At 42.5% G+C, this 27,356-nt stretch overlaps 2 protein-coding genes across 2 annotated transcripts; one reads left to right on the top strand and one right to left on the bottom strand.

Annotated features, from left to right (window-relative positions):
• Window positions 1–657: 657 nt before the first annotated feature.
• Window positions 658–2,789, top strand: LOC122052392 (zinc finger CCCH domain-containing protein 33-like). Its single transcript, XM_042613891.1, has one exon. The coding sequence runs from the start codon at window positions 704–706 to the stop codon at window positions 2,591–2,593; it is 1,890 nt and encodes a 629-aa protein (XP_042469825.1). The 5' UTR covers window positions 658–703; the 3' UTR covers window positions 2,594–2,789.
• A 23,264-nt stretch (window positions 2,790–26,053) lies between these two features.
• Window positions 26,054–27,091, bottom strand: LOC122046017 (transcription factor MYB77-like). The gene has a single exon (XM_042606531.1). The coding sequence runs from the start codon at window positions 27,048–27,050 to the stop codon at window positions 26,220–26,222; it is 831 nt and encodes a 276-aa protein (XP_042462465.1). The 5' UTR covers window positions 27,051–27,091; the 3' UTR covers window positions 26,054–26,219.
• Between the last annotated feature and the right edge of the window lie 265 nt (window positions 27,092–27,356).

Raw genomic sequence — 27,356 nt, 5'->3', positions numbered from 1 at the left:
TAAATAGTCCATCTCTCGAGACGCTATCCGTGAAAGTCAGTGTCTTTTGCAAAATGATTTCCAAATAAATTTAGTAGATCCAGAGCAGCGGAACGTGAGGGAAAGCATGCCCCACTTTTGAGTCGTCCAATTATTTTAACGCCGAGTCGCGAACTCGCAATTAGGGCCCCACTTTGGCCTCTCCACCTACTTCCTCCACCCTTCCTCCGGTCCTCCCTCCCTTGGACGGCAAAATTTGACGGCGAAGTTAGCGGCCATCTCATTATTGCGGTGGGCTCCGGGGTTCGACGGGTGGCACGCTGCCACGTAATCGTGGCAGCCAGTGACGCCGTTAATCCTCGCCTCATTGTCAAATGACGTCTCGCCGGTCCCGCGTATCATTTCGTTTCATTCGGACGGTAGGGCGATGGCAACTTCCTCGCGGTCCACCTTTTGACCCCGCCTCCTTCTTCACACGTTTCTTATATCGGTCCGATTTAATTATTGTGAATTTTCCCGGATCAGTACCAATCCTGTTGCATATTCCAAAATCACACCTTAACGAATGACGCGACCGGTTTGGTTAGGTTTAGTAGATGTGAAATTATGGATAGTTATGGAGATTATTGAATAATGTACCGCACGCGCCTACAAAAGCGGCCTCCATAGCAGACTTTCCACATTACTCAAATTTCCAGTTTCATTTTTTTTTTAACAATTAAACATGTGCCCCGGCCACCGCAGGTCCTCCTCGCCGCCGACGGGCACCGTGTGCGATGCGCGAAGCCCTTCCTTAGAGAAGGCCGCGCTTCTCCTCGAGCTCGCCGCCTCCGATGACCTCTCCACCTTCAAGCGGGCGGTGGAGGATGCCGGCCTTCCGCTCGACGTCGCCGCTCCATGGTACTGCCGCTCCTCCGACGGAGTTATGGGGTATCAGCTACGGACGCCGACCATGATCGCGGCCCTTTACGGCAGCACCTCCGTGATGGGATATATTCTCTCCGCCCGCCCCGCTGAGTCCGCTCGTTGCGCCGCCACCGACGGCGCCACCGCTCTCCACTGTGCTGCCGCAGGTGGCTCCGCGGCCTCCCTCGAGGTGGCGAAGCTCTTGATCGCCGCATCTCCCGACGTCATCGATGCCGTCGACACGAGCGGCAACCGACCAGGGGACATCGTGGCCCGGCAGCTCTCGAACTCCGTCTTCAAATCCCTCGAAGTACTCTTGAGATCTCCTGCTTGTCCTAGGGTTTCTTCCCCAAATAAAGAGGTAGCCAAAGTAAGCGAGAAGAAGGAATACCCGCAGTCCCCTGATTTGGTGCTTCCGGACATCAATTCCGGGATCTACGTAACCGACGAGTTCCGGATGTATGCTTTCAAGATTAAGCCGTGCTCGCGCGCCTACTCCCACGACTGGACGGAGTGCCCCTTCGCCCATCCCGGCGAGAACGCCCGGCGTCGGGACCCACGGAAGCACTCCTACAGCTGCGTGCCGTGCCCCGAGTTCCGCAAAGGCACTTGCCGCAACGGTGACGCCTGCGAGTACGCCCACGGGGTGTTCGAAAGTTGGCTCCATCCGGCACAGTACCGGACTCGGCTTTGCAAGGATGAGACTGGATGCAACCGCAGAGTCTGCTTCTTTGCGCACAAGGTGGATGAGCTACGCACGGTGAACCCCTCGGCCGCTTCGATGACTGGAACCGCGTTGCCATCGCCCGGATCATCGCCACCGTCAGGTGTTTCATCCATGGACATGGTGACGGCCTTGTTGTTGATGCAGCAGTCTGGTTCGCCGGCGTCTTCTCAGACAGGCAGCGTGGCGAGTCCACAACCGTTGCAGTTGCCGAGCAGTAGGCTGAGGGCTTCAAAGAGTGCTAGGAACATGGAGGTAGACCTGGGGGTTCTTGGATCGGAAGGGTATCAGAAGAAACTTATAGATGATGCCCGAAGAACAAACAGCTTAGCTGCAGCCGTAGCTGCTGCTGGAGCTACTGATTACAACCACTTGCTTGGTTCTGTCGATCCATCACTACTAAATAAACTGCAGGGGCTTTCTGTGAGATCGATGCAACAGTCTCAGTTGCTGTCTAGCTATGGTGGTTCCTCATCTGCCGCCCCTACTTCCACTGCAACATCTTCCTTCGGTCTCGACAATTCAATGGCCAAGGCCATCATGGACTCAAGAGCTTCCGCCTTTGCTAAACGCAGTTTAAGTTTCTGCGACCGTGGAGCAACTGCTGGGCGTCAGTCCACTCTCTCCGCAATGACGATGACGGCCATCCCACCACCACCACCACCGGCTGAGTCGGATTGGAGCTCACCATATGGTAAATTGGATTGGAGCATTCAAGGTGAGGAACTGAACAAGCTCAGGAAATCTGCTACCTTTGCATACCGTAACAATCAAGCCATGCACGGAGGCATATCTTCTGCCAGTGGCTCGAAAGAACCCGACGTGTCCTGGGTGAATTCTCTGGTGAAGGATGGTCCTGCAGTGGCTCCAGTGGGCAGGATGGGCGCAGGCAAGCAGCAGAATGGTTATCCAGTCAGGGATGGAGGCAATTCCCATGGCTCTGAGTTTTTCTATCCTTGGGTGGGGGACAAGATAATGGCGTAGCCGATGCGATGAACAACTACTGACCTGTTTTTTCATTATATATGTTTTCTTGAAACAGTTGTAGCTAATAGAATGCACGAAGGTAGTGAAGGTCTTGAATTTCTTGGGTAGGGGAGATGAGTCATCCAAGAATTTGAAGCATTCAAATGTTCTTTGAATCTTGTATCAGTAAAACAGTTTGATACAAATTATCTCCTCTAGTATTGTTAAGGGATATACTTCCGAGATTTTAAGGATTTCTTCAAATCAGTAGAGATCATGATCCCTCTAATTAAGGATCTTTACTTATCATTATTTTCCTATAAATATTGTATCAACAACACAATATAGTGATATGCAAAAAATTAATACAATATGCTTCTTATTTTGATATCAGAGCCAAAGGACAATTCCAACTATAACTAACAACAATTGCTATCATGACATGGTTTGCTATCCTAATATTGATAAAACTAAATTAGGGGAATTACACTTTCTAAAAATTCCAAGTACTATCTGTACTAAAATGTTATTGCTTATTTCAATTCTTTACTGGAGAATCCGCAATCCTAGCCTAGACGATAGTAACTTGGAATGAAGTCGGTATAGAAGAGATCAAAGTCATTCCTGAATATGCAATTTGGAAACAGTAAGACCAACGTCTTCTCAATTGGCTTCTGTCAACATTGTCAGAAAAAGTCTCGGGTCAAGTCGTTGACCCCTCTTGTACCACCTCAAGACACTTGTGGACATCGTTGGAGAAAATGGTGGCCTCACAATATGGTGCACGCATCATGCAACTCCGACTCCAACTACAGATAGTGAAGAAGGGCGGGTTGTCCATGACTGAGTATTTTCAAAAGGTGAAATCCATCTCAGACGATCTCACAGGCGCTGGACATAGAGTTCCCAAGACTAATCTGGTGCTTTATATTCTCGGAGGACTCAAACTCGAGTATGAATCTATGGTGGTTGTCATAACAACCAAAAGTGAAGGAGTAAACATAAAAGAATTAACAGACATGCTACTTACTAATGAGCAACGATTGGAGTAGCTACATGCCACCGAGCCATCTCCCACGGCGTACCTGACTCTCGAATCATCTTGGATAAAATTTCACAAAGGTGTCGGTCCAAATAAGCACTACTTCAGGGGACCTTTTGTTGGGCGCCCCCTTCTTTGAACCCTTCGGGGGCTCACAACCCTTACGGGTCATCCTCCACTTCTTCATTGGGCCAGTATCAAGCCTAATATTCAGAGAACCCAAGCCCAGCTCTTTTTATAATAGTCCATCGACTCCCAACTCATAATTAGCATTGCAGAGGATGTCCATACAGCGGAAGTCGACATAATGGATTTAAACGGCCCAAGTGTCAACTATGTGATAGGTTTGGTCATGTCACTGCTAATTGTCATACATCATACCAGTGTCCGATCTGTAACATGCGCGAGGGCATTCTACAACATCATGTCGACGCTGTTTTGACCAGAATTTTAATTCTTCTCCACCATCAATTATGATAGTCGAACTTGACATAATCTCTTATCCTGCTTGGTACCCTGATTCAGGCACCATCGATCATCTTATAGTAGATTTATAGAGTGTACATGTTCACTCCCCGTATCAAGGTATTGAACAAATTGTTGTTGGCAATGGATATGGTTCTTCCCATATCTAATATTGGTGGTGGCATCTATTTTTAGCCTTGCCAGATTATTGTAGCTTCGAAATATATTATATGTGTTTGTCATTACTAAAAATCTACTCAGTGTTGCTCGTTTTACGACTAACAATAGTGTGTTTTTTTGAATTTCATTAGACCTTTTGTGCTATTAAGGATCATACTACGAAGATGGAACTACTTCGAGGTATCCTTAAAGAGATGGTCTCTATCGTCGAGCCCATACTAGTGATCCTCTACCAAGCGGTCTACTTGTCTTGGAGAGTGTTCTTCTGCCATCATCTGGGACGTCCGACATCCGCTACAATTGTTCATCTTATTTCTCATTATGGTCTACCTATTTCAAGCAATAAAATGTTATTTCAATGGTCTCCTGATTGACACACATCACAAAATTGATAGTCAATGGTCTCCTATTTGTAAGTTTTTATTAGGATGCAATTCCAAATTGACACACATCATAAAATTCATCACATCTTGTTATCCGCTACTCGCTACTTGCTATCTTGGAATTGCTACCATGAATTTTGTGATATGTGCCAATAGTCTCCTATTTTGATAACTTAAAGCTAGAAAATGAAAATTTATAAAAAGAAATAAAAAACTTAAAAAAATCATACATGCACATATAGTACAAGTATTAGAAGATATATGCCACCAATGAGGTCTGGGGTTCGAATCTCGGTAAAGCAGAGGTAAATGCCTCCCTTATGTGCTAGTCACTATTCCAAAAGCTAGTAGCCGCTCGTGATTTACCTCCTCCGTGTTGGCCCTGGGACAGGTTGGCGGGGGCGCTGGGGGCAAGCGTATTCGCCTTTTGCCACCAAAGTATTAGAAGATATAATTTGAACTGGTATTTTAAATATCACAAAGGACAAATTAGAAAATTTCCAAAGAAATATGTTCCTAAAAAATTCTTAATTACTCCAGTTAGCTGGAACCTATATTGGAATCCAAAGTCTTATTTAACTTAAATTTAAATTAGAATCTATACTGGAACCTATATTGGAATCCAAATTCTTAATTTCTCATTTTTAAAAATCTGTTTAACTTAAAGTTTTTAAGTTATTTAATAAAACTTTGCTTTACTAAAATTTATTTTACACAATTTTTTTTTTAAACTTAGAAAAAAAATTTTGCTTGAAATTTTCTTACTTAGAATTTTTTTTTAAAAGACGTAAAGTTTTTTTTGTATCAGCTTTAGTTTACATAAATTTCTACAAAATTAGTTTTTGAAAATTTATTTAACTGAGGAAATTATTTATTGTTTTTCAAATTTTTCACTTAGAATTTTTTTTCTAAAATTATTGCATTGTTAGTGCTATCAAAACTATTTTCAATCTTGATAAATTTTTCAAAATTGGAAGGGGAGCCTTGGCGCAACGGTAAAGTTGTTGCCATGTGACCAAAAGGTCACGGGTTCGAATCCTGGAAACAGCCTCTTGCAAAAAGCAGGGTAAGGCTGCGTACAATGGATCCTTCCCCGGGACCTCGCATGGCGGGAGCTTCGTGCACCGGGTTGCCCTTTATAAATTTTTCAAAATTATTTGAAAATCATAGTTTTTATAAAAGTTACCCATAGATTTTATGGTACCACATTTTTTATGTGATCAAAGGGGGAGAAGGGAATATTAAGTCCAGAGGGAGGTAGCTTTAAGATTTTTTATTTTTTGCACATTATTGCAAAATTTATTGTTTTTACTTTATAATACTTTATGTTAGTTTACTCTAACTTAACTTGGGTTGCTCACATCAAAAATGGGGAGATTGTTGGTATCCCAATGTAGTTTTGATGTGATCAAATAAGTTAAGTTAGGTCATATTGTGTTTAACCTTGTGTCTAAGTGTGTAGGAGCTTAGGAGCACAAGAAGTCGAGCAAAAGACGTAGCTAGTGAGAATGACGACACGAGAGAGAGCTGGCGGGCTCGATGCGTCTAAAGGACGAGGTGCTGCGGAAGAGTACGCGAACGGACGAGAAGGAGGCGCGTGACATTTCCAAGGGACGAGAAGCCGGAGCGAAAAGTTGCTCGAGAAGGCCAGAAGTTGGGTTCGAGTGAGCCCTATTCCGGATGATCGAAATCACCCAAGTGAGCGGAGCCGGAGCTAAAAACCCGGACCGAGGCTAGTAGCACCGGAGTAGAGGGCCCGGACTGAAAAAGTCAACTCTGGTGACTTTTAGGGTCCGAGCCCCAGAACCCCATTTTTATCCACATCGACGTGGATATTAACCGTTATGTTGAGGATAGAATTCTATCCCACTCCAGGCGCCTGGAACGCTTCAAGGCGCCTCGACCAAAGTTATAAATACAGCCTTGGTCCAGAAGCTGAATAATAACAAGCAATTATTGAAACTACACTTGTACACGCTTTAGTTTCCATTTAGCTTCTCATTTTCTGTGCTTCATTGCTGTAAAGAGACTTCTCTGCCTGAAGGAGATCTTTAGTGTGCGTTCACTTCCTTGGATTAACAACTTCCCCGGTTGTAACCAAGTAAATCCTTCGAGCCTTTGTCTCTCAGTTTATTTCTTATTTTATTTAATGCAAGTGTTCCTTTAAGTCCGAGAAAGGTTCATTTGTTTCTATTTTTGTGCAAGGGCTATTCAACCCCTTCTAGCCGGCCAACGGTCCCACAGTAATTAATTTTGAAAAATCTTAACTTATAAATCTTTTGAAATATCAACCCAAAAGAAAAAAAAATAACTCTCTATTTCTCTCTTAAAAAGTTTAAGTAATTTATAGGGGATAGTAGGCTTAAATATTTCAATTAATGCCTTGATTAATACCTTAATTAATATCTATGACCCTAGAGTCCAAGCATGGAAAACTTAAGTTTTTAAGTATGGAAGAAATTATCTATTTTCCTAATTTTCCATCTCACCCATTCAATAATTGGTTTCGAGGATGTAGCTGTTGGTTGCTACTCGGAATACGGTTCTAGTTCCCCTGTACAAAAATTTGTACAAGCATAGAACTATCCTAGCTACCCATATTCTGTACTGAAGTTAAATTTGGATTGCAAACGGTGCTTAACATTATTAATCCAAATTATCTTTCAGAAGTTGAACTTGGATTGGAAACGATACTTAACATTTTTACTCCAAGTTTAACCGATGTATTCTTCATAAGTTAAACCATATTACAGAAGTTAATTAAATATCTATTTTAAAGATCGATCAGCTTCTAGGTTAAACATGGCGAGGTACTAGGCCTTCTTGGGTATGAGATCATCCACCACTTCCTAGATAAAGCCTTTCAAAGAAATCAGATATTTAAATTACTTACAGTAAACTAAGTTTAACTACAGAGACCTCAATAGAAGCACAATATCGAAACACAAAATTGATAACAAAAACGATAGCTTAAAATCGATAGCCTCTTGTGTTTGGTTTTTCAAGATCTATACAAAGAAGATAAATTAGTTATGATGCGGAAACAAATAACTAGTCATACCTTTCTTTATAGCTTATAGACCTCTTGATCTTCTGTTGTATTCCTCTCCTTCTCTTGGACATCGTGTGGGCGACGATACCAAGATGAAATCCACCCAAGCTTTCTTCTCCTCCAAGACTCTCGTGCCACCAAGGGATGCCAAAATAGAAAACTTCCTTTCTCTTCTTCTTCTCTTCCAAGTAGTCGGCCACCAAGGAAAAGGAACTTCTTGATGTGTCGCGGGCCTTGAGAGAAATAAACGAGGAGCAAGGGAAGAAGCAAGGGCCGACCACACAAGGATTAAGAGAGGAGACTAAGGTTATATTATTTATGAAGGCTCCCTCTCCCTCTCTTTTATAATCTTTGCTCAAGGCAAAAAAGGAAAATTTTAAAATAAAATTAAAACTTCCTTTTAATCCTTGCTAATGACTAAAAAGGAAAGTTTTAAAACAAAAAATTAAAACTTCCTCTTAAACATACATGGCTGGCCACACAAAAGCAAAAAAGGAAAGATTTAAAAACAATTAAAATCTCTCTCTTTTTAAATTTCCTATTGTACATGGCAATAAAGGAAAGTTTTAAAATTAATCTCTCTCTTTTAAAACATGTAGACAACTACAAAAAGGAAAGATTAATTAAAACTTCTCCTTTTAAATCATGGTTATAAAAAAAGAAAGTTTTATTAAAAATTAAAATCTCTCTTTTAAACATTATAGATATCTGCAAATAAGGAAGGATTTTAACAAAATTAAAATATCTCTTTACTCTTTTGTAGATAGCTATAAAAGGAAAGATTTTAAAATTTTAAAACTTTAAAACTCTCTTTTAAAACCATGAGGATGGCTATAAAAGAAAATTTTTAAAATTAAAATCTTGCTTTTAAATCCCTTCATAAATGACTACAAAAGGAAATATTTTAACAAAATAAAATCTCCCTTTAATCTTAGTGGTGTGCTCGGCCCCATGCTTGGACACCAAGCATGGTTTGATCGGCCACCTCTTGGACTCCAAGTTGATGCTTGGTCGGTCCCCTTGCTCCAAGTAAGGATGTGTCCGACCCATTACTTGGGGTAAGAAATGGATTTGGTGGATACAAGGATTTATAGAGGCTACAACAGGGACCGAGAGGAGGAATTGATTTTGGTCTCCGATGAGCTTGAGCTTCCTTGTTCGCCCCGAACACCCAACTCAGGTTCATCAATAATAACTCATACCACTAAAGAATTATTATTGAACTACCGTACCAATCCCATATTACATTATGAGCTCCTTCTTATTATGAGTGTGTTAATCTCCCTGTGTTTAAGATATTGAATGTCTATAAGATATTGAATGTCTATTAATCAAATGAGTTACTGACACTCACTTAATTAACATCTAGCTCCAAGAGTAGTACCATTCAACTTCATTATCATGCCGGACTAGGTCCACCTGTAAGGTTTACATGACAATCATTATGAGCTCCTCAAGAGGACATCATCAACCTAGATTACTAGGACACAGTTTCCTTTTATAATCAACAACACACCATATAAATAATATTATTTCTCAACTTATCGAGCCTATTGATTCAACTGAATAAATCTCACTCATTGATAAATTAAAGAAATAAATACTAAGTATATGTGCTTGTTATTATACCGGGATTAAGAGCACACACTTCCATAATAACAGAGGTCCTGTTCTTTTATGCAGTCAGTATAAAAGAACAACCTCAAATGGTCCTGCTCAATACACTCATAGTGTACTAGTGTAATTTCATAGTCAAGATAAACTAATATCAAATTACACTACAACCATTCCAATGGTTTATCCCAATCCATCTTGGTTGTGAGCTACTATTTATAATTTATAAGGAACTGATAACATGATCTTCTGTGTGACACCACACACCATGTTATCTATAATATAAATTAAATGGACAACTACATTTAACATAAATGTAGATATTTGACCAATGTAATTCTTATTTACAATAAATGTTCATACAAAAAGCTAGGTTTTTAGTATACATCCTAACAGTAGTGAGACACTGGACCTTCTTGAATATTGAAACAACTACCACTTCTAGACAAAGTCTTTTAAAAAAATTAAACATTTAATTTTCTTTCTAAAAATCATTGGTCTAACTAAATAAGTATCGATCAAGCCTAAGTCTTTATCTATCCTAATCTAAGAATGTTTAAGGAAAAAAAGTTAATCAAGCATCAATCAGGTTTATTTATAAAGATGGTCTTTCTATTGACTCCCCCTGGATCATATCCTCGATAAAGTCTATCAAGATAGTGGATTTAATCCTTGGGGATCCAATATTGAACAAGTCTAACTTGATTAGTCAAGTTAGACTTGAGGACTCATGCTTAGACTAGGATCTTAGTTGATCAATTTACTAAAGATAAGTAAAATTTGAATCAATTTCTAACCTTGTACCCAAGTCTGGTTCGATTGTATACGACCCTTTATTTTCTAAGAATCAGATCAATGTTGCTGGAACCTAAGGTGAACCATTCCAATGTGTCCTTAAATCCTTTGACTTGAGTTTTTAATTTGAAATTTTCTTCCTCAAGTTGTTGGACTTGGATTAAATTTTCACTTTGAACTGGCTCAGTCAAAGGACTTGGGTTAGCCTTCTCCTTAAGGGATTCAATCTCCTTTTGGAGTGTCTTGACTCGGATATTGGACTTAGTTAATTTACGTAATAAGTAAGAAATTAAATTATGTGATTGTATTAAGGAAGTACTTACAGTGGATTGGGAACCTTCTGAACCGGATACGAATCCGTGGCTTCGCTCAGACTCAGCTTCTGATTCTATCTCGGAGTCAGATTTAGCCTCAACAACATGCGCATATGCAGGTAGAGCAAGGAAGCTTTCTTGAGTTTGTTTTTCTTTGTTCGACTCTTCCAATGACTCGGACCACTTTACCTTAAACGCCTTCCTTCTTTGTCTCTTCTGGTTTGAACATTCAGGCTTGTAGTGTCCCTTCTTGTTGTAGCCATAGCAGGTAACTTTGGACTTATCCTTCATGTTCAATTGAGTCACCTTCTTGATCTCTCATTTAGTGAAGCCCTTCTTCTTCTTGTATAATTTTTGTACCAATTTCACTAGCTCGATGGTGATTTCATCTTCTTCTGAGTCTGATTTATCTTTAGACTCAGATTCGATCGGGTACTTTTTCTTAGTCTCCTTCGTCTTGCTTATAGCTGAAACCAACGCAATACCTTTCTCAGCCAAAAGTGTGTTAGTCTGTTCGTGCAATTCAAATTCTGAAAATAATTCATTTAACCTAATTTGAGATAGATCCTTAGAAACTTTGTAAGCATTCACCATGGATGCCCACAAAGTGTTCCTTGAAAAAGCATTGAGGGCATACCTTATAATATCGTGATTTTCTACCTTCTAACCAATTGCGTGGAGACCATTGAGCAGGTATTGGATTCGAGCGTGGAGTTGACTCACCGACTCACCATCTTGCATTTTAATATTATATAGCTTATTCAGAATTAAGTTTCGTTTGCTTACCTTAGTGTCAGAGGTGCCCTCGTGCAGCTTGATTAGCTTTTTCCATAATTCTTTGGTGCATTTTGAAGCGGCCAACCCAGTTCAACTCTTCTTTGGTTAAGCCACACTAGATGATTTAGGTTGCCTTTGCATCAGCTTCAATCTTCTTACAGGTTGGTGTCTCCCATTTGTTGCAGGGGATGAGTACTCTATGTTTGATGGGAAATGTGAATCTGATTTGGATTATGATCCACATTTTCACTTGGGTCTTGAGATGGTACTCCATTTGACTTTTTTAGTACCCGAAGTCTTCACCATAGAAAAGAGGTGGACGAGCTATGCTGTAGCCTTCTTGGTGGGTCATTTAGAAAAATCTTGCACACAATAAGAAAAAATGGCAAATGTCCCAAGACTTGGTCTTGGATTAGTAGTGCTGGAGAAAAATAAATAAACATTGTTTCATGAATTTCAAGAAAAATAATAAAATAATAATAATAAATATTATGATAAATTTTGTTAAATACGATATTTCACTAACTCTGACTAATAGTAAAAAAATAAAAGTGAATTTTAAAAAAAAATAGAGGGAAAAAATGAAAAGTGTGATTGGTGGTTTCACCAATTCAGAGCAACCTCATTCTAATACCAATTGTAGGATCGATACATGCTAGAGGAGGGGGGGTGAATAGTGCTCATTTAAAACTTTTGAGAGATAGGTAGCGAAATAAAGAAGAAGATAAACAATTGCAAACACACTAAGTTTTACTTGGTTCAGAGCCTGTAACGACTCCTACTCCAAAGCTCACGCTCGTTGAGTGTTTACTTTGGACAATCACTATAAGCTCGGAAATATACAATTTTGATTTACAATATAAAGCAAAATGAAAATTATACCGACAATGAAAAATAGAGAGTTTGAAGTTTCAGGTCGTCGGTGTCGAGTTACAGCTTTGTAGAATCAATCTTTGAGCAGCACACGGAAGAAGGATTGTCAATTTTCGTTGTTTTTCCCAAGCTGCTGCTCGAGACTGCCTTATAAGTCCCGTGGAGGGCGCCTCCAACACCCTGGAGGGCACCCTCATCAGCGTCGAATCCGCAACATGGATGTGCTCCGACCAAGTCGCTGCCTATCCACCTGAGGGCGCCTCTAAGCCCATGGAGGGCACCCTCACGCCAAGTCCAGGGCGCCCTCACGCCAAGTCCAGGGCGCCCTCTGCTCAACGTCCAAGGCACCCTCTGCTCAGCGTCCAGGGCGCCCTCTGCTCAACATCCAGGGCGCCCTCTGCTCAGCGTCCAGGGCGCCCTCTGGCCTGCTGCGCGGAAGTGTTTGGCTAGTGCACCCAAGGCGCCTCCAAGCTCCATGGAGGACGCCTCGGGTACTGTTCATTCGAGGCTTTACATCCTTTTTGCTCCTTGCAAGATGTGTTAGTCCAAGATACAATATATATCCTGCAAAACAGAGTTAGGCATAATAAAATAAGGTTAAGATAAATATTTGACAGTCATCGGACTGTCCGGTTTTAACTTTGGATTTCCAACCGAAAACCCTAGGTCGATCCGACGCCTACTGTTCCCTCACCGAGGAACGCATTCTCACCTACTCCACTCAGGAGAATATACCTGTTGCCAGACCGGTCCTCCAAATCGACTAAACTTTTGCTCAAAGCCCGAGGTTCCAGGACTTTTCGTTGGACGTCCGCTCCACAATCCATCCAATCTTTCGCCTAGTTCGCGACACTAGGACTTTCTGTTGATACAGTCTGACCTGGCTGTTGTTTTAATGTTGACACTGATTTAAGTTTGTATCAGATATTAATTAAACTCAGAATGACTACTGATCGAGGTTGATCAGTTGGGAGGGAAAGTCCTGGTAAGTGAAGCCAGGCAAGGAAAATCCAGATGGGTAAAGGTTGACCAGACATCTGGTGAAAAGTCCAAGCAGGGAGCTTGGCACGGGAAAAGTCCAAGTATGGTGACTTGGCACGGAATGGTCAGAGAGGGCTCGGTAGCTCGTTCTCTGGACCGGACGAAGTCGGAGAGGGCTCGGTAGCTCGTTCTCCGCACTAGGCCGAGAGGCTCGAGCTCGCTCCGACCGGACGAAGTCGAGAGGGATCGTAGCTCGTTCTCCTGACTAGGTCGAGAGGGCTCGGTAGCTCGTTGGCTGGAAGTCGAGAGGGCTCGGTAGCTCATTCTCGGATCAATCCTAGTATCACATAGGCGTTGGATCGGTCAATGGACCGATCCAGTGAGATTTTGATTGCTTGATCGGTGCACGGACCGATCGATCCAGAGGTTTGCCGATCGGTCCGGTGACCGATCGAAACACCGAGCACATCAGTAATCGATCGGTCAGACCGACAGAAACACTCAAGAGCTCATCGAGTAATCTGATCGGCGTAGACCGATCGTGAGATGATGTCGCGAGAAGGAAAGCGGGGATCGGTCTGTGGACCGATCCATATGCACTCGATCGGCCTGTGGACCGATCGGTATCCTCTGATCGGTCTTGGGACCGATCAGTGACGATCTTAGGAGTGCGAGGAACCGCACTCATTGTTCTCGATCGGCCGCGCAGACCGATCAAAGATACCGATCGGTCTTTACGACCGATCGACATCAATTCAGGTGGATCGGTCCGCCGACCGATCCACCACACCGCCTCGCACACACCGCCGTTTACCGGTTTCATTCGTTTGAACTAATCAACTGTGAGCTTTATGTGGTGCAGGTTGCAGGTTCCATTCCAGTGCTTAATTTCAAATTAAGCCTCATCAAAGGAATAAGTCAGAGCTTACTTTCTTCTGTGTATCACTGCGATGAGGGAAGATTGAGCATCAACGGATACTGATGCTAACAGACTTCAATCTCTGTTCGCGATCAGCTTGACTCCTGTGGGTTGGTTGGAGCTCAGAAGACACCAGCAAGACCAAGGATGGTATTGGTGTGAGTTCAGAGAACTAGCTGAGGAGGAAGAGTGATTGGCGATGCTTGTGTTAACAGCAGAGATTCGACGCAGAGTTTCGGCAGCGAAAGAGCAGAGGCATAAGAAGAGAGACGAGGAAGCAAGGAATAGAGCTCTCGGTTGATTGTGTGAAACAAGCTGTGCTGTGCTTTGTGCTTGAAGAGAGGCTGTATTCTTGTGTTCCTGCTTGTGCTAATTCTTCGCTGATTGTGGCTGTGAGCTTCCTTTGATCATTTCACTTGAGCCACTACTGTAAGTCTTGTGCTTAATTTCTTACTGCTGTTAAAGACTTTGTGGAGAGGTTACTCCACCGAGAAGGAGAATCCTTTAGCCGGATAGCTTTCGGGGTATGATCTACCTGAAGATCAAGGGATTGTCCACGTTACGGACACGCCGAGGAGTAGGGGCAAGTTATCCCCAAACCTCGTAAATCTCTGAGTTAGTGTGCTGTGTTCTCTCTTTGTTTTAGTTTTCTAATTCCGCTGTGCTAACAAAGTTCTTGAAGAAATTTGTGTTTAGTATTTTTCAAAGAGGCTATTCACCCCCCTCTAGCCATCTAAGATCCCAACAAGTGGTATCAGAGCAAGGGGCTCTTTGATTCGGATTAACACCCAAAAGAGCAAACAAGGATGGCTATGAAGGAAGGCTTTAGCACAAATCGACCACCCTACTTCGAAGGAGCAGATTTTCAATATTGGAAGGGTCGCATGGAGTATTACCTCAAGACCGACATTGCCATGTGGTTCTCAGTCAAAGAAGGTTTCACACCACCAAAGGATGAAGAAGGTAAGGAACTTGATTCGTCAAGGTGGTCTACCGAACAACTCCGCAAAGCACAAGCCGATGCCAAGGCTATGGTCACTTTGCAATGTGGAATCGCCAAGGACCAACTCGTCAAGGTAGGTCCGTTCTCGAGTGCAAGAGACCTATGGAACAAACTCATCGAGCTCCAAGAGGGAACTCGAGATTCTCGGATTGCCAAGAGGGACCTATTCTTGAATCAGCTCCAAAATCTAACCATGAAGGACAATGAAACGGTAAGTGAACTTCATGGGAGATTCAAGGAGATCATCAACGGTCTACACTCTGTGGACGAACGAGTGGAGAATCGCGATCTAGTAAGGTACGCTCTTAAATCTTTTCCTAGGAATGCCTTGTGGTCATCTATGGTAGATGCCTACAAGGTATCCAAGGATCTTTCCATTGTTAAACTAGATGAATTTTTCTGTGAGATGGAACTTCATGAGCTTGCTAACAAAGGTCAAAAAGAGAAGGGTATTGCTTTATTTGCAGGACCAAAGAGCAAGGATGGAAGAAGGAAGAAGGAAAAGAAGAAGGAAAAGGAGATTTCCTCATCCGCCTCTTCCTCCGAATCCGATGATGAAAGTGGATCATCATCAAGTGAGATGGCGAACTTCGTAAGAAGGATTATGAGAAGAAGCCGAAGATACAAAGGAAAAGGTAAAACTAATGATCAAAATTTTAATAAATCTAATGTTATATGTTATGAGTGTAGCAAGAAAGGACACATTCGGAGCGAGTGTCCGAAATTAAAGAGGAAGGAGGAACGAGCCAAAAAGAAGGAGGAAAGAGTCAAGAAGAAGAAGGCTCTCAAGGCCACTTGGGATGAGTCCTCATCAAGCTCATCAGAGGAAGAAGAGAAGATGGAAAAAAGCACACGACAATTAGCTCTCATGGCAAGGGAGGTTTCGGACTCCGGAAGTGAGGGAGATTCGAGCGACGCTTCAACCGCGGCTTCATCATCGTCAGATGATGAAGAGGTAACCTCTTCTCATATAGAAAAGTGTTATAAGACTATCACTCACTTATCTACATTGCTTAAAAAGTCAAAAACAGAAAATAAATTGTTAAAAGAAGAAGTAAAAACCTTAAGGACCCTTAGGGAAGATGAGGTCGATGACCTACATCTAGAAGTCCTTGAGGATGAGAACAAGGCTTTAAAGGGTGAGGTTGAGAAACTCAAGAAAATGCTTGAGAAGTTCTCAACTAGCTCTAAGACTCTAGACATGATTCTAAATGCCCAAAGGGCAGTCTACAACAAGGCCGGGCTAGGGTATCAACCCAAGGAGTCGAGTTTCATTTATCTAATGTCTAGAACTCAAAATAGTAGATCACATGTTTCTAGGGCTCATGGAACTAGGAAAGGTATGACCAAGGCATGGGTTCCTAGGTCTTTCGTTGTAGAAGCATTAGGTCCCAAGATTTGGGTACCTAAAACCTCTATCTTCCGTGTCTTGTAGGCATTGGTCAAGGGGGAGCATCTATCAACTTGGTTTGTTGATAGTGGATGCTCCAAGCACATGACCGGGGACAAATCATTGTTTACAACTATTCAAAACAAAAGTAGAGGTAATGTGTCTTTTGGTAATAATGGTAGCCTTAAGGTTGTAGGAGTTGGAGACATTCATATATCCAAATGTCTCCATATCAAGAATGTCCTTCTAGTCAAGGGGATGACTTTTAATCTCCTAAGTGTCAGTCAATTGTGTGATACGGGTTACACAATTGAATTTTATTCAAGTCAATGTTTAGTTAAACACATTGATACACTTGACACGGTACTAGTAGGCACAAGGGTTGATAATATTTATCAAGTATCGTTTAAAAGTGCTACTAATGCTTTGATTAAGTGTTTCATGTCAAAAGAAGAAGAGTCTTGGCTATGGCATAGAAGGTTGGCACATGTAAACATGAAGAACATCCGGAAGTTGGCCAACCAAGGATTAGTGCGAGACTTACCCAGCATCAAGTACCACAAGACCAAACTATGTGATGCATGTCAAAAGGGTAAGCAAACAAAAGTTGTTCATAAAGGTAAAAGCACTGTAAGTACATCTACTGCTTTAGATTTATTGCACATGGACCTATTTGATTGCAGTAGTGTAATATCATTGAATGGAAGTAGATATTGCTTGGTAATCGTTGATGATTTTACTAGATACACATGGACTTTCTTCTTGAAACATAAGGACCAAACTATAGATATTTTTATTTCTTTTTGTAGAAGAACTGAAAATGAAAAATCGACAACAATTAAAACCATTAGAAGTGATCATGGTGGGGAATTTCAAAATCATAGGTTTCTAGAGTTTTGTCAAGAAAAGGGATATAGGCATGAGTTCTCTACTCCAAGGACCCCACAGCAAAATGGGGTTGTGGAGAGAAAGAACCGAGTCCTACAAGAGGCTGCACGAAGCATGCTCAATGAGTACTCACTACCGAGCTACTTATGGGCTGAAGCTGTGAATACAGCTTGCTATGTGCAAAATCGAGTTTTAATACATAGATTTTTAGGAAAGACTCCCCATGAACTTTGGTTTGGGAAACCGCCTACAATTAAACATCTTAGGGTGTTTGGTTGTAAAGTGTTTATCTTGAACACTAAGGATCATCTTGGGAAGTTCACGGCTAAGGCTGATCAAGGGATACTGGTCGGGTACTCTCTTACCAGCAAAGTCTATCGAGTCTACAATGAGAGGACTAAATTGATTGAAGAGTCCTCGGATGTAGCTTTCGAAGAAATCCCTGATAATCAATCAAGGAATGTAGAAGAAATTCAATTAGAACTTAGAAGGCTAGGTTTGAATGATCCAAACATGGAAAGAGTCGAAATTGACTCTGATGATGATGAGCAAGGGCAACAAAGAACTCAGGCAGACCCGTTGCCTGATGTGCCTGTGCCGAGTGAGACCACTCATGAGGCACCGCCAACACCAAGGCAGTCTAGGTTAGCCTCTAGTCATCCCCAAGACCAAATTGTGGGAGACATCCAACAAGGGGTTAGGACTAGGTCATTCTTTAGAAATGAGTCTAATGAAGTCGCATTGATTTCAAAGATTGAACCAAAAATAGTTGATGAGGCATTGCACGATCCTGATTGGATTTTAGCTATGCAAGATGAGTTAGGTCAATTTGAAAGGAGCCAAGTGTGGGACTTAGTTCCTAGACCTAAGAAGATCACCATTATTGGAACTAAATGGGTCTTCAAAAATAAGTTAAACCAAAAGGGAGAAGTCGTAAGGAACAAGGCGAGACTCGTAGCCAAGGGCTATAGTCAAGTCGAAGGCCTCGATTATGATGAGACTTATGCTCCCGTGGCACGATTAGAGTCCATTCGTTTATTGCTAGCTTTTGCTGCACATAGAGGTTTCAAGCTCTATCAAATGGATGTTAAATCAGCCTTCTTAAATGGTTTCATTAAAGAAGAGGTCTATGTTGAACAACCACCGGGGTTTGTGAATACCGAAGTTCCAAACCACGTGTACAAGCTCAAGAAAGCTCTTTATGGGCTTAAACAAGCACCTCGAGCATGGTACGAGAGGTTGTCAACTTACCTATTAGAAAAGGGTTTTGTAAGAGGCCAAATAGACCCAACACTATTTCTGCGTAGAGATGGTGAAAACATTTTTGTAGCCCAAGTGTATGTCGATGACATAATTTGTGGCTCAAATAACAAGGGCTATTTGAATGAATTCATTTCTCACATGGAAAGTGAGTTTGAGATGAGTCTAGTAAGAGAATTGACATTCTTCCTCGGACTTGAAATCAAACAAACTCGAGATGGAATTTATGTCCATCAGACAAAATACACTCAAGAGATGCTTAGGAAATTCAATATGAGTGACTCTAAGGAAGTGTCCACTCCAATGGCGACAAACACTCGCCTTGACAATGATGAGAGTGGAAAACCAATTGATCTAACGCAATATAGAAGCATGATTGGTAGTCTTCTATATCTCACAGCTAGTCGACCGGACATACTCTTTGCTGTGGGCATGTGCTAGCGGTATCAAGTCTGTGCCAAGGAATCTCACTTAATTGCAGTTAAGAGAATTCTGAGATACCTTAAAGGCACAATTAGAGTAGGTCTTTGGTACCCACGTACTGAGTCTTTTGACTTGATAGGTTATACCGACTCCGATTATGCTGGGTGCAAATTGGATCGGAAAAGTACTAGTGGGGGGTGTCAATTTTTAGGTTCATCTTTAGTTAGTTGGTCAAGTCGGAAGCAACATTGTGTTGCTCTCTCCACGACTGAGGCCGAATATATTGTCATGGGAGAGAGTGTATCACAGTTGTTGTGGATGATACACACCCTAGAGGATTATGGACTTTCTTATAAGGGTGTACAAGTGCTATGTGACAATATTAGCACGATCAACCTAACTAAAAATCCAGTCCATCATTCGAGGACCAAACACATTGAAGTGCGTCATCACTTCATAAGAGATCAAGTAGCTAGGGGAGACATTGCACTCACATATGTTGAGTCAAAGTCAAACCTAGCTGATATTTTCACCAAACCCCTTCCGGAGAATGAATTTAGTCATTTAAGGAGGGAGTTGGGAATGTGTTTGGCTCCTTAGGTCATTAGAACTTCACCATGATCAATAAGGACTAGTAAAATGACAAGAGTAATTGGGATAATAACTTGGGCAACTTGGGAACATCTCACACAAACTATAAGGTTTAACAAAATATTTTTGTTTGCTAGAAATGGGGTGAGATGCTAGGAACAACCAAATTATTCAAAATGTATCATGCATCCCTTGAATAATTAGGTTGAAGAGACATTAATTGAGTATGGGGAACACCATTACATAATTCATGTGTAATTGGTTCCTTGATCTTACTCATATATTCCAATCAAGGAATCTTGATTGGACCTTTGTCTAAAAAGTGTCTAACTATGGGTGATTTGTTGATTGATATTTTTGATTGATACTTAACATGCCTTGATTGAAAATTAGGACAAGTTGTTTATATTTTGACAAACTTGAAACTGATCATAGCAATCCTAAGTCTTAATTAATACCTTGTTTCACTATATAGTTTTATAAGGTTTTCTGAGATTGGAATTCTAAGATTCCAAATGTCTGAGTTTTTGGATTTAAAGTCTGAAACTTTTGGGCTCTACACAAGCTAAGACCATAAGAGCTCATTTTTTTGAATATACTTGTGGGTGTTGATTCTAAGTTATGAATTTGGGAGATTCAATTTTGAATTCAACTTTTCAAAATTCCGATAGATAACTACTCATAATTTCGCCATCGAAAATTATATCGAATCGATCGGTCCAGGACCGATCAGATGATGCCTGATCGGCTCCACGACCGATCGTGAGATTTGATTATACCGATCGGTCTCACGACCGATCGTGACATTCCCGACCACGTAAGGTTCATCGATCGATCCGTGGATCGATCAGAGACACCGGATTCCGATCAGACCCTCTGATCAGGTCCGTGGACCGATCAGAAGATCCTGATCGGTCCCCATGCCCGATCAGACGATCCTGACCGATCGACGCCTCGATCGGTCTTCTCTGATCGGACAGCCGTCCGATCATTTCATCACTGTTTACCCATCAGTAAACCATTAAAACCTTCCCGATCTCTTCTTTTCCTCCTTCACGCGGAACCCTAGCAGACTTCTTCCCTCACCTCACTCCTTCTCTTCTCGCTGCACGCGGACCTCTAGCCGAACCCTAGCTGAAGCTCTAGCCCTCCGAAACTCTAGCCAAAAGTTCAATGGCACCAAGGTAACTTTCTACCTCTCTAGAACTTTGGCAGTTCAGTTTCTTTTCTCACCATATATGTTTTTTTTTTGTGCTGGTGGCTCCGGTGCTCACTCATTGCCCCATTTTACCACTTTGATAACCCTTAGAAAGAAAGTAATGGGTGAAGGGACCTCTAAATCTAAGTCAGCTGAGAAATCCAAGTCCCAAGCACCCTCCCGACCTCAACCTCCCTCTTCTTCAAGATTCCCAAACCGCCAGTTTGAGCAAGCATTTCAACAGAGGACATTCAAGCTGCTTCCATGTCGATCTGTGGATCAAAAGTACATGGATGAATTTTGTCCTTCTGTATCCGAAACCCTAGCCTATTATAAACTTGATTCGGTAGTCTACCTAGAAAGGGACATCAATTTTGATCTAGTCTCTGAATTCTATAACAATCTTCATCAGAACCATGATGGTGTTTATAATACCCGAGTCGCTAAAAGAACTATCGATTTCTCCATCAGAGAATTCTTTGGGTATCTAGGTTGCCGTATGTGTTCAGGAGATCCTTTTCCCATCTATCCTGATTTACCAGAGTCATTACCTCCTCCACTTGATGTCTCACCTGATTCCATCTATGAGTATTTCTTTGGACACCCTAGACCGGATGGACTAGATGAGCTAGATGTTGACTTCCCTACTTTTGCAGCCTTGAGATTATCTCCTCAAGACTACATTCTTTTTAAGATTGTCACGAACTGCCTTCTACCTATCACATCTAAACCATTAGCTGAGATCCGATCATATCATTATCTTATGCTTTATGGTTTACGTCGGCGTCTCGATTTTGATATCATGTCGAGCATATATTCTTCGATCATTTCATATTCTCAGCCTAGCAGCTCCACTGTTTATATGCCTTATGGGCATATAATTACAGATTGGCTCGAGACCCTTCAGATTGATGTCTCTAAGGGTAGAATAGTCAAGATGGTCAGACAGGATTGCAGACTTGGGAAGCGGGCATTTTCCAAGTCTGGAATCATAGGACAAAATGGGGATGTTCGGTGGAAGGATGGGAGAGCATTAGGTGAGTTACCACGGGGACCTCCACGACAGTCGTCGTCGTCACTTGCGCACCACCGAATATATGCAGCTCGCGCTCGACACGATCATCCGCGAAAACCATCCCGAACTCCGAGAGTCGCTGATCCTCGAAACCGACCGCCGGATGAAGCTCCATCATGGCGCGTGAGGACCTCAAAACGCCACGATGATCGACACGATGAGCTACTTCTGGGCTGGATGGCCAACTACCCACCTCCGCAGAGATTCTCGGGCCATCCATCTTCGAGCTCCAGCATGCCGCCTCAGGATTACGTGCCTCCCGCAGATGATGATGATGTTCCTCATGTTGAGGACGTTGATTGATACATTCATTTTGACTGTCTATGTATTTTGGATGCTATTTGTTAGTTTTTATGTCTGACCTGGATGTTTGCACTTCTGATGCTACTCATGTATTTATGCTACTCAATTTTATATTTGCTTGCTCTTTATTATGCTTCATTTTCTATCGGCTATTAATATGCTGTTCACTTGCATGTCTTGTTTGTCCTTTATTTCCTTATTACTGTCTTATAATACACTTAGAGGGAATTCTAAGTGCTTTAAGAAACAGACAGTAAGGGTTAAGGGGGAGTTCTTTAAGTTATCTTACCTTTTTCGCACATTTTCGGTGTTTGACAAAGGGGGAGAAGATAACTAAGTTTAGATGAATGCAAATTTGATTTTAGAAGACCCTCACATAGTGTTGTATCCGTCTTAGGGGGAGGATCTTGATTCCCCTAAAATTATGAAAATTTGAACAATTCTGATCTAAACTTAAATCGTGTTGTCAAACAACAAAAAGGGGGAGATTGTTGATATAGTCTAACCTGGCTGTTGTTTTGATGTTGACACTGATTTAAGTTTGTATCAGATATTAATTAAACTCAGAATGACTACTGATCGAGGTTGATCAGTTGGGAGGGAAAGTCCTGGTGAGTGAAGCCAGACAAGGGAAATCCAGATGGGTCAAGGTTGACCAGACATCTGGTGAAAAGTCCAAGCAGGGAGCTTGGCACGGGAAAAGTCCAAGTATGGTGACTTGGCACGGAATGGTCGAGAGGGGCTCGGTAGCTCGCTCGGACCGACGGGTCGGAGAGGGCTGTAGCTCGCTCTCCTGACTAGGCGAGAGGGCTCTGTAGCTCGTTCTCTGGACCGGACGAAGTCGAGAGGGCCCAGTAGCTCGCCTTCAGACCGGACAAAGTCGAGAGGGCCTCGGTAGCTCATTCTCGTGATCAATCCTAGTATCACATATGCGCTGGATCGGTCCAATGCACCGATCCAAAGGAGATTTGATTGCCCGACGGCGTACGCACCGATCCGATGAAACTAGTTTGCTGATCGGCCCGGTGACCGATCGGAAACACTCAAGAGCACCGAGTAATCTGACCGGCCGCAGACCGATCAGAAGAGCTCATCGAGTAATCTGATCGGTCCCGTAGACCGACGTGAGATGATGTCGCGAGAAGGAAGGTAGGGATCGGTCGTGGACCGATCCATCCATGGACCGATCAGGGACCGATCAAAGATATCCTGATCGGTCTTGGGACCGATCAGTGACCTTCGGAGTGCGAGGAACCGCACTCATTAAGCTCTGATCGGTCTGGCAGACCGATCAGGCCATACCCGATCGATCTTTACGACCGATTAGACATCAATTCAGTGTGGATCGGTCCGCCGACCGATCCACCATCGAATGCCCACCAGGTTCTACTGGTTTCGATTCGCTTGAACTAATCAACTTCACGTGAGCTTTATGTGGTGCAGTCAGGTTTCATTCAAAGCTTAATTTCAAATTAAGCCTCATCAAAGGAATAAGACAGAGCTTACTTTCTTCTGTGTATCACTGCGATGAGGGAAGATTGAGCATCAACGGATACTGATGCTAACAGACTGCAATCTCTGTTCGCGATCAGCTTGACTCCTGTGGATTGGTCGGATCTCAGAAGACACCAGCAAGACCAAGGATGGTATTGGTGTGAGTTCAGAGAACTAGCTGAGGAGGAAGAGTGATTGGCGATGCTTGTGTTAACAACAGAGATTCGACGCAGAGTTTCGGCAGCGAAAGAGCAGAGGCATAAGAAGCGAGACGAGGAAGCAAGGAATAGAGCTCTCGGTTGATTGTGTGAAACAAGCTGTGCTGTGCTTTGTGCTTGAAGAGAGGCTGTATTCTTGTGTTCCTGCTTGTGCTAATTCTTCGCTGATTGTGGTTGTGAGCTTCCTTTGATCATTTTACTTGAGCCACTACTGTAAGTCTTGTGCTTAATTTCTTACTGCTGTTAAAGACTTTGTGGAGAGGTTACTCCACCGAGAAGGAGAATCCTTTAGTCGGATAGCTTCCGGGGTGTGATCTACCTGAAGATCAAGGGATCGTCCACCTTACGGACACGCCGAGGAGTAGGGGCAAGTTATCCCCGAACCTCATAAATCTCTGAGTTAGTGTGCTGTGTTCTCTCTTTGTTTTAGTTTTCTAATTCCGCTGTGCTAACAAAGTTCTTGAAGAAATTTGTGTTTAGTATTTTTCAAAGAGGCTATTCACCCCCCTCTAGCCATCTAAGATCCCAACACTTTCCACCTAGAGTCCCTGACTCTAAGAGTTTTGCCCAAAGCCCTCGATCCGGCAAGACTTTCCTCCTAGGGCTACCTCCCCTAGGACTTAGCGTTACCTCCCCCTAGGGTTTTCCACCCGCCTAACCACAGCTAGGACTTTTGCCTAAGTACACTTAGGACTTTTTTGCAATCTCATTCAAACTCGTTAGATAACAAAATAACTTAACTTTGGACCATTTGACATAATCAAAACACAGGTTCGACTGTCGGATGCTTCCCACACCAACAATATGTCTGATTTCCAACTCCGTATGTCCATAGGTCTATTTTCCAGGATATAATTGCAAAACAATAACTAAATTAAAGTCATTTACTCATCCAAATCAAACAACTTGAGAAGGAGTCTTCCCATACATTTATTCACATCATATATATATATAATAAAGCTATAAAACTTTTATGTAAGATTAAAGTCTTTTATAATAAAACCTCATTCCTCTCCGTCTCTTTTCAATTCACACATATCTAACATTTTTAACAATCTCTTTTACGTGTCTCTTATCCCATTTTGCTCGAAATGTAAGTATTCATGCCATTTGTTGACTGACCTAGCCCCATGCAGGCACGTCTAGCTAGACTGTTGGGACTCAAACCAGGATATTCATGTCATTTTTACTCTCCCTTTACTTCTGTTTTTTTAATATATATATTTTTTATATTGACTAGGAATGATAATAGTTGAGGTTTAGTCACATTTTATATTCTCAATGTTTATATTCAATGACTATGAATATCTATCCTTATACTTTAAAATCTTTAATACTAATAAATTTTCTTTTATCCATTAATTACTATCATTCAACAAAAATATATTAAAATTAACATCATATTAAAAAAATATAATTAAAAAATAAATTAAACATATATAACTTACTACTAATATTAATAAAAATAATTAATAATTTTTTTAAAAATTATATATTATTTAATCTGATATTCGATCTTCATATCCTCCTCCATATAGAATCAAATATTAAATTCTCTATTGATAGGTAAGAAAATTGCCATCCCTGATATATACAATTTTTCTATTGCCAATTTGGCATTGTATTAATTAGTTCCTTCTTATTTGAGTTTTGAGTTTTGAGTTTTGAGTTTTTTTGTTAAAATGATGCCATGTTTTAAGATTTCCTTACGTTGCTGATGTGGCAGAGATGACAGGGCCACGTGGTCAGTCCAAAGAGTCGGCCAACAACAAATCTACGCCAGTTCTCATGGACTTAATCGAGCTCGAGTTAAGCCAGTCAACTCTAGCCGATCTCAAGTTAAAATCAGTCTGAGTCACACCCGAATTAAGTTCGAGCCGCTCCCAAACTCAGCGACATGACGGTTACAAAAGCACCTGTTACATGGAGATAGTGCCTTTTGGTGTTAAAGGTGACGAAGAGAACATCATAGGTACAAGCGATTATCACCTTTCTATTCTTTTCTCCGGTTTTTTATGCAATATATGACTCATTGTTGGAGGGATCTTGCCAACCAAATGATTAGCCTAGCCAAGGACCAGACTCAACTTGAATCTACAATTCAAATTTCAACTTGATCAAACTCAAGTTCGACTTAGATCGAACCCCTCAAATAATTTCGATCAACTCGTCCTGTTTTTGTTCTTTTCTTTTCTTTTTTTCCTTTTCTCACTTTTAGTTGAAAGGGAAAGATCTTTTCTAGAAAAGTATACAGCAGAGAGTATTAAGACTACTCTAATTATGCTTTCTCTACATAATAATGGCAACTAAGCGTTAATGTTAATGCAGCATGAAACCTCTCTCTCGAACAAGATAAAACAATAATGGTAGGAGAGAAGAGAGAGAGACATGAGCTTATGCAGGCAGCTAAATTGCAGCGTCGGATGCGGCCTCCTGCTTGACGGCTGCCGGGAAGGCATCGTCCGATACCTGCGATCGCAGTTTGTCAATGTAACTCCGTACCTCTTCTGCGATCATCTGTCGCATGATGGAAACGAGGCACATGTCCCTCATCCGCCCCACTTCCTCCTCCCTCGCTTTCTTTGGCCCCGACGCGGCGCCGACCTCCCCCGGGAGGCTCAGCGACAGCGAAGTCGCCGGCTCCACCGCGACTGAGCTGTACCCGCCTCCGACTATCGGATCCTCGCTCATTCGGGGCCGTTTCCTGCTCGATCTCGAATCGGAGTACTCCATCACGTCCGAGCCGCGGGCTACGAGGACGGGCGCGGTGGTGGGAGGAGGAGAGGAGGAGGACGGGGCGGCGCAGATGGGGTCTGGGCTCGGGACTGCGGAGATCCCCGGAGAAACGGCCGCTGCTCCCGCCTCGGCGACTCGGCGGCCGCGGCGGAGGGTGGAGTTCCAGTGGTTTTTTATGGCGTTGTCGGAGCGGCCGGGGAGGAGGCGGGCGATGGTGGCCCACTTGTTGCCGAAGCGGGCGTGGGACTCGACGATGGCGGCGTCCTCCGCGGGGGTGAAGGGGCGATGGTGGACCGCGGGGCTTAGCTGGTTGCACCACCGCAGGCGGCACGACTTGCCGGACCGCCCCGGGATGCCGGAGCTGATGAGCGACCAGTTGCGCGGCCCGTGCCGCTCCACCAGCCGCATCAGCACCGCGTCCTCCTCCGGACTCCACGATCCTTTCACCTTCTGATCGCCCCTCTCTTCGCCGCCGCCGCCGCTCTCCTCCGAGACCATCATCTCCTCCTCTTCAACCTATTCCTCGCTGCTGCTCGTTACATCTCCATCCCAATTGGTTACTAAGTTTATAAAGAAAGAGAACGTAGATGGGGATGGAGCCGGTACGGTTCGTTGGGTTGGTTTGTTTGATTGCGGTTTTGGTAGCATTCTACTCTTCCTCCCTGTTAAATTAAATTAAATTAAATTTTAATTCAAAAAATAAACTAAAATAATATTTATTTATTTATTTTTGGAAATTTCGGGTTCTTCCTTTCAATATCCGTTACGATCGGAAAGGATGAAGCGGGAGGTGCACAAAAGTCACAA

This window comes from Zingiber officinale, chromosome 1B (assembly GCF_018446385.1).
Source record: "Zingiber officinale cultivar Zhangliang chromosome 1B, Zo_v1.1, whole genome shotgun sequence".
Taxonomy (NCBI): domain Eukaryota; kingdom Viridiplantae; phylum Streptophyta; class Magnoliopsida; order Zingiberales; family Zingiberaceae; genus Zingiber; species Zingiber officinale.
Note: the sequence above shows the minus strand (reverse complement) of the source record. Positions and strands in the feature narration are given on the sequence as shown.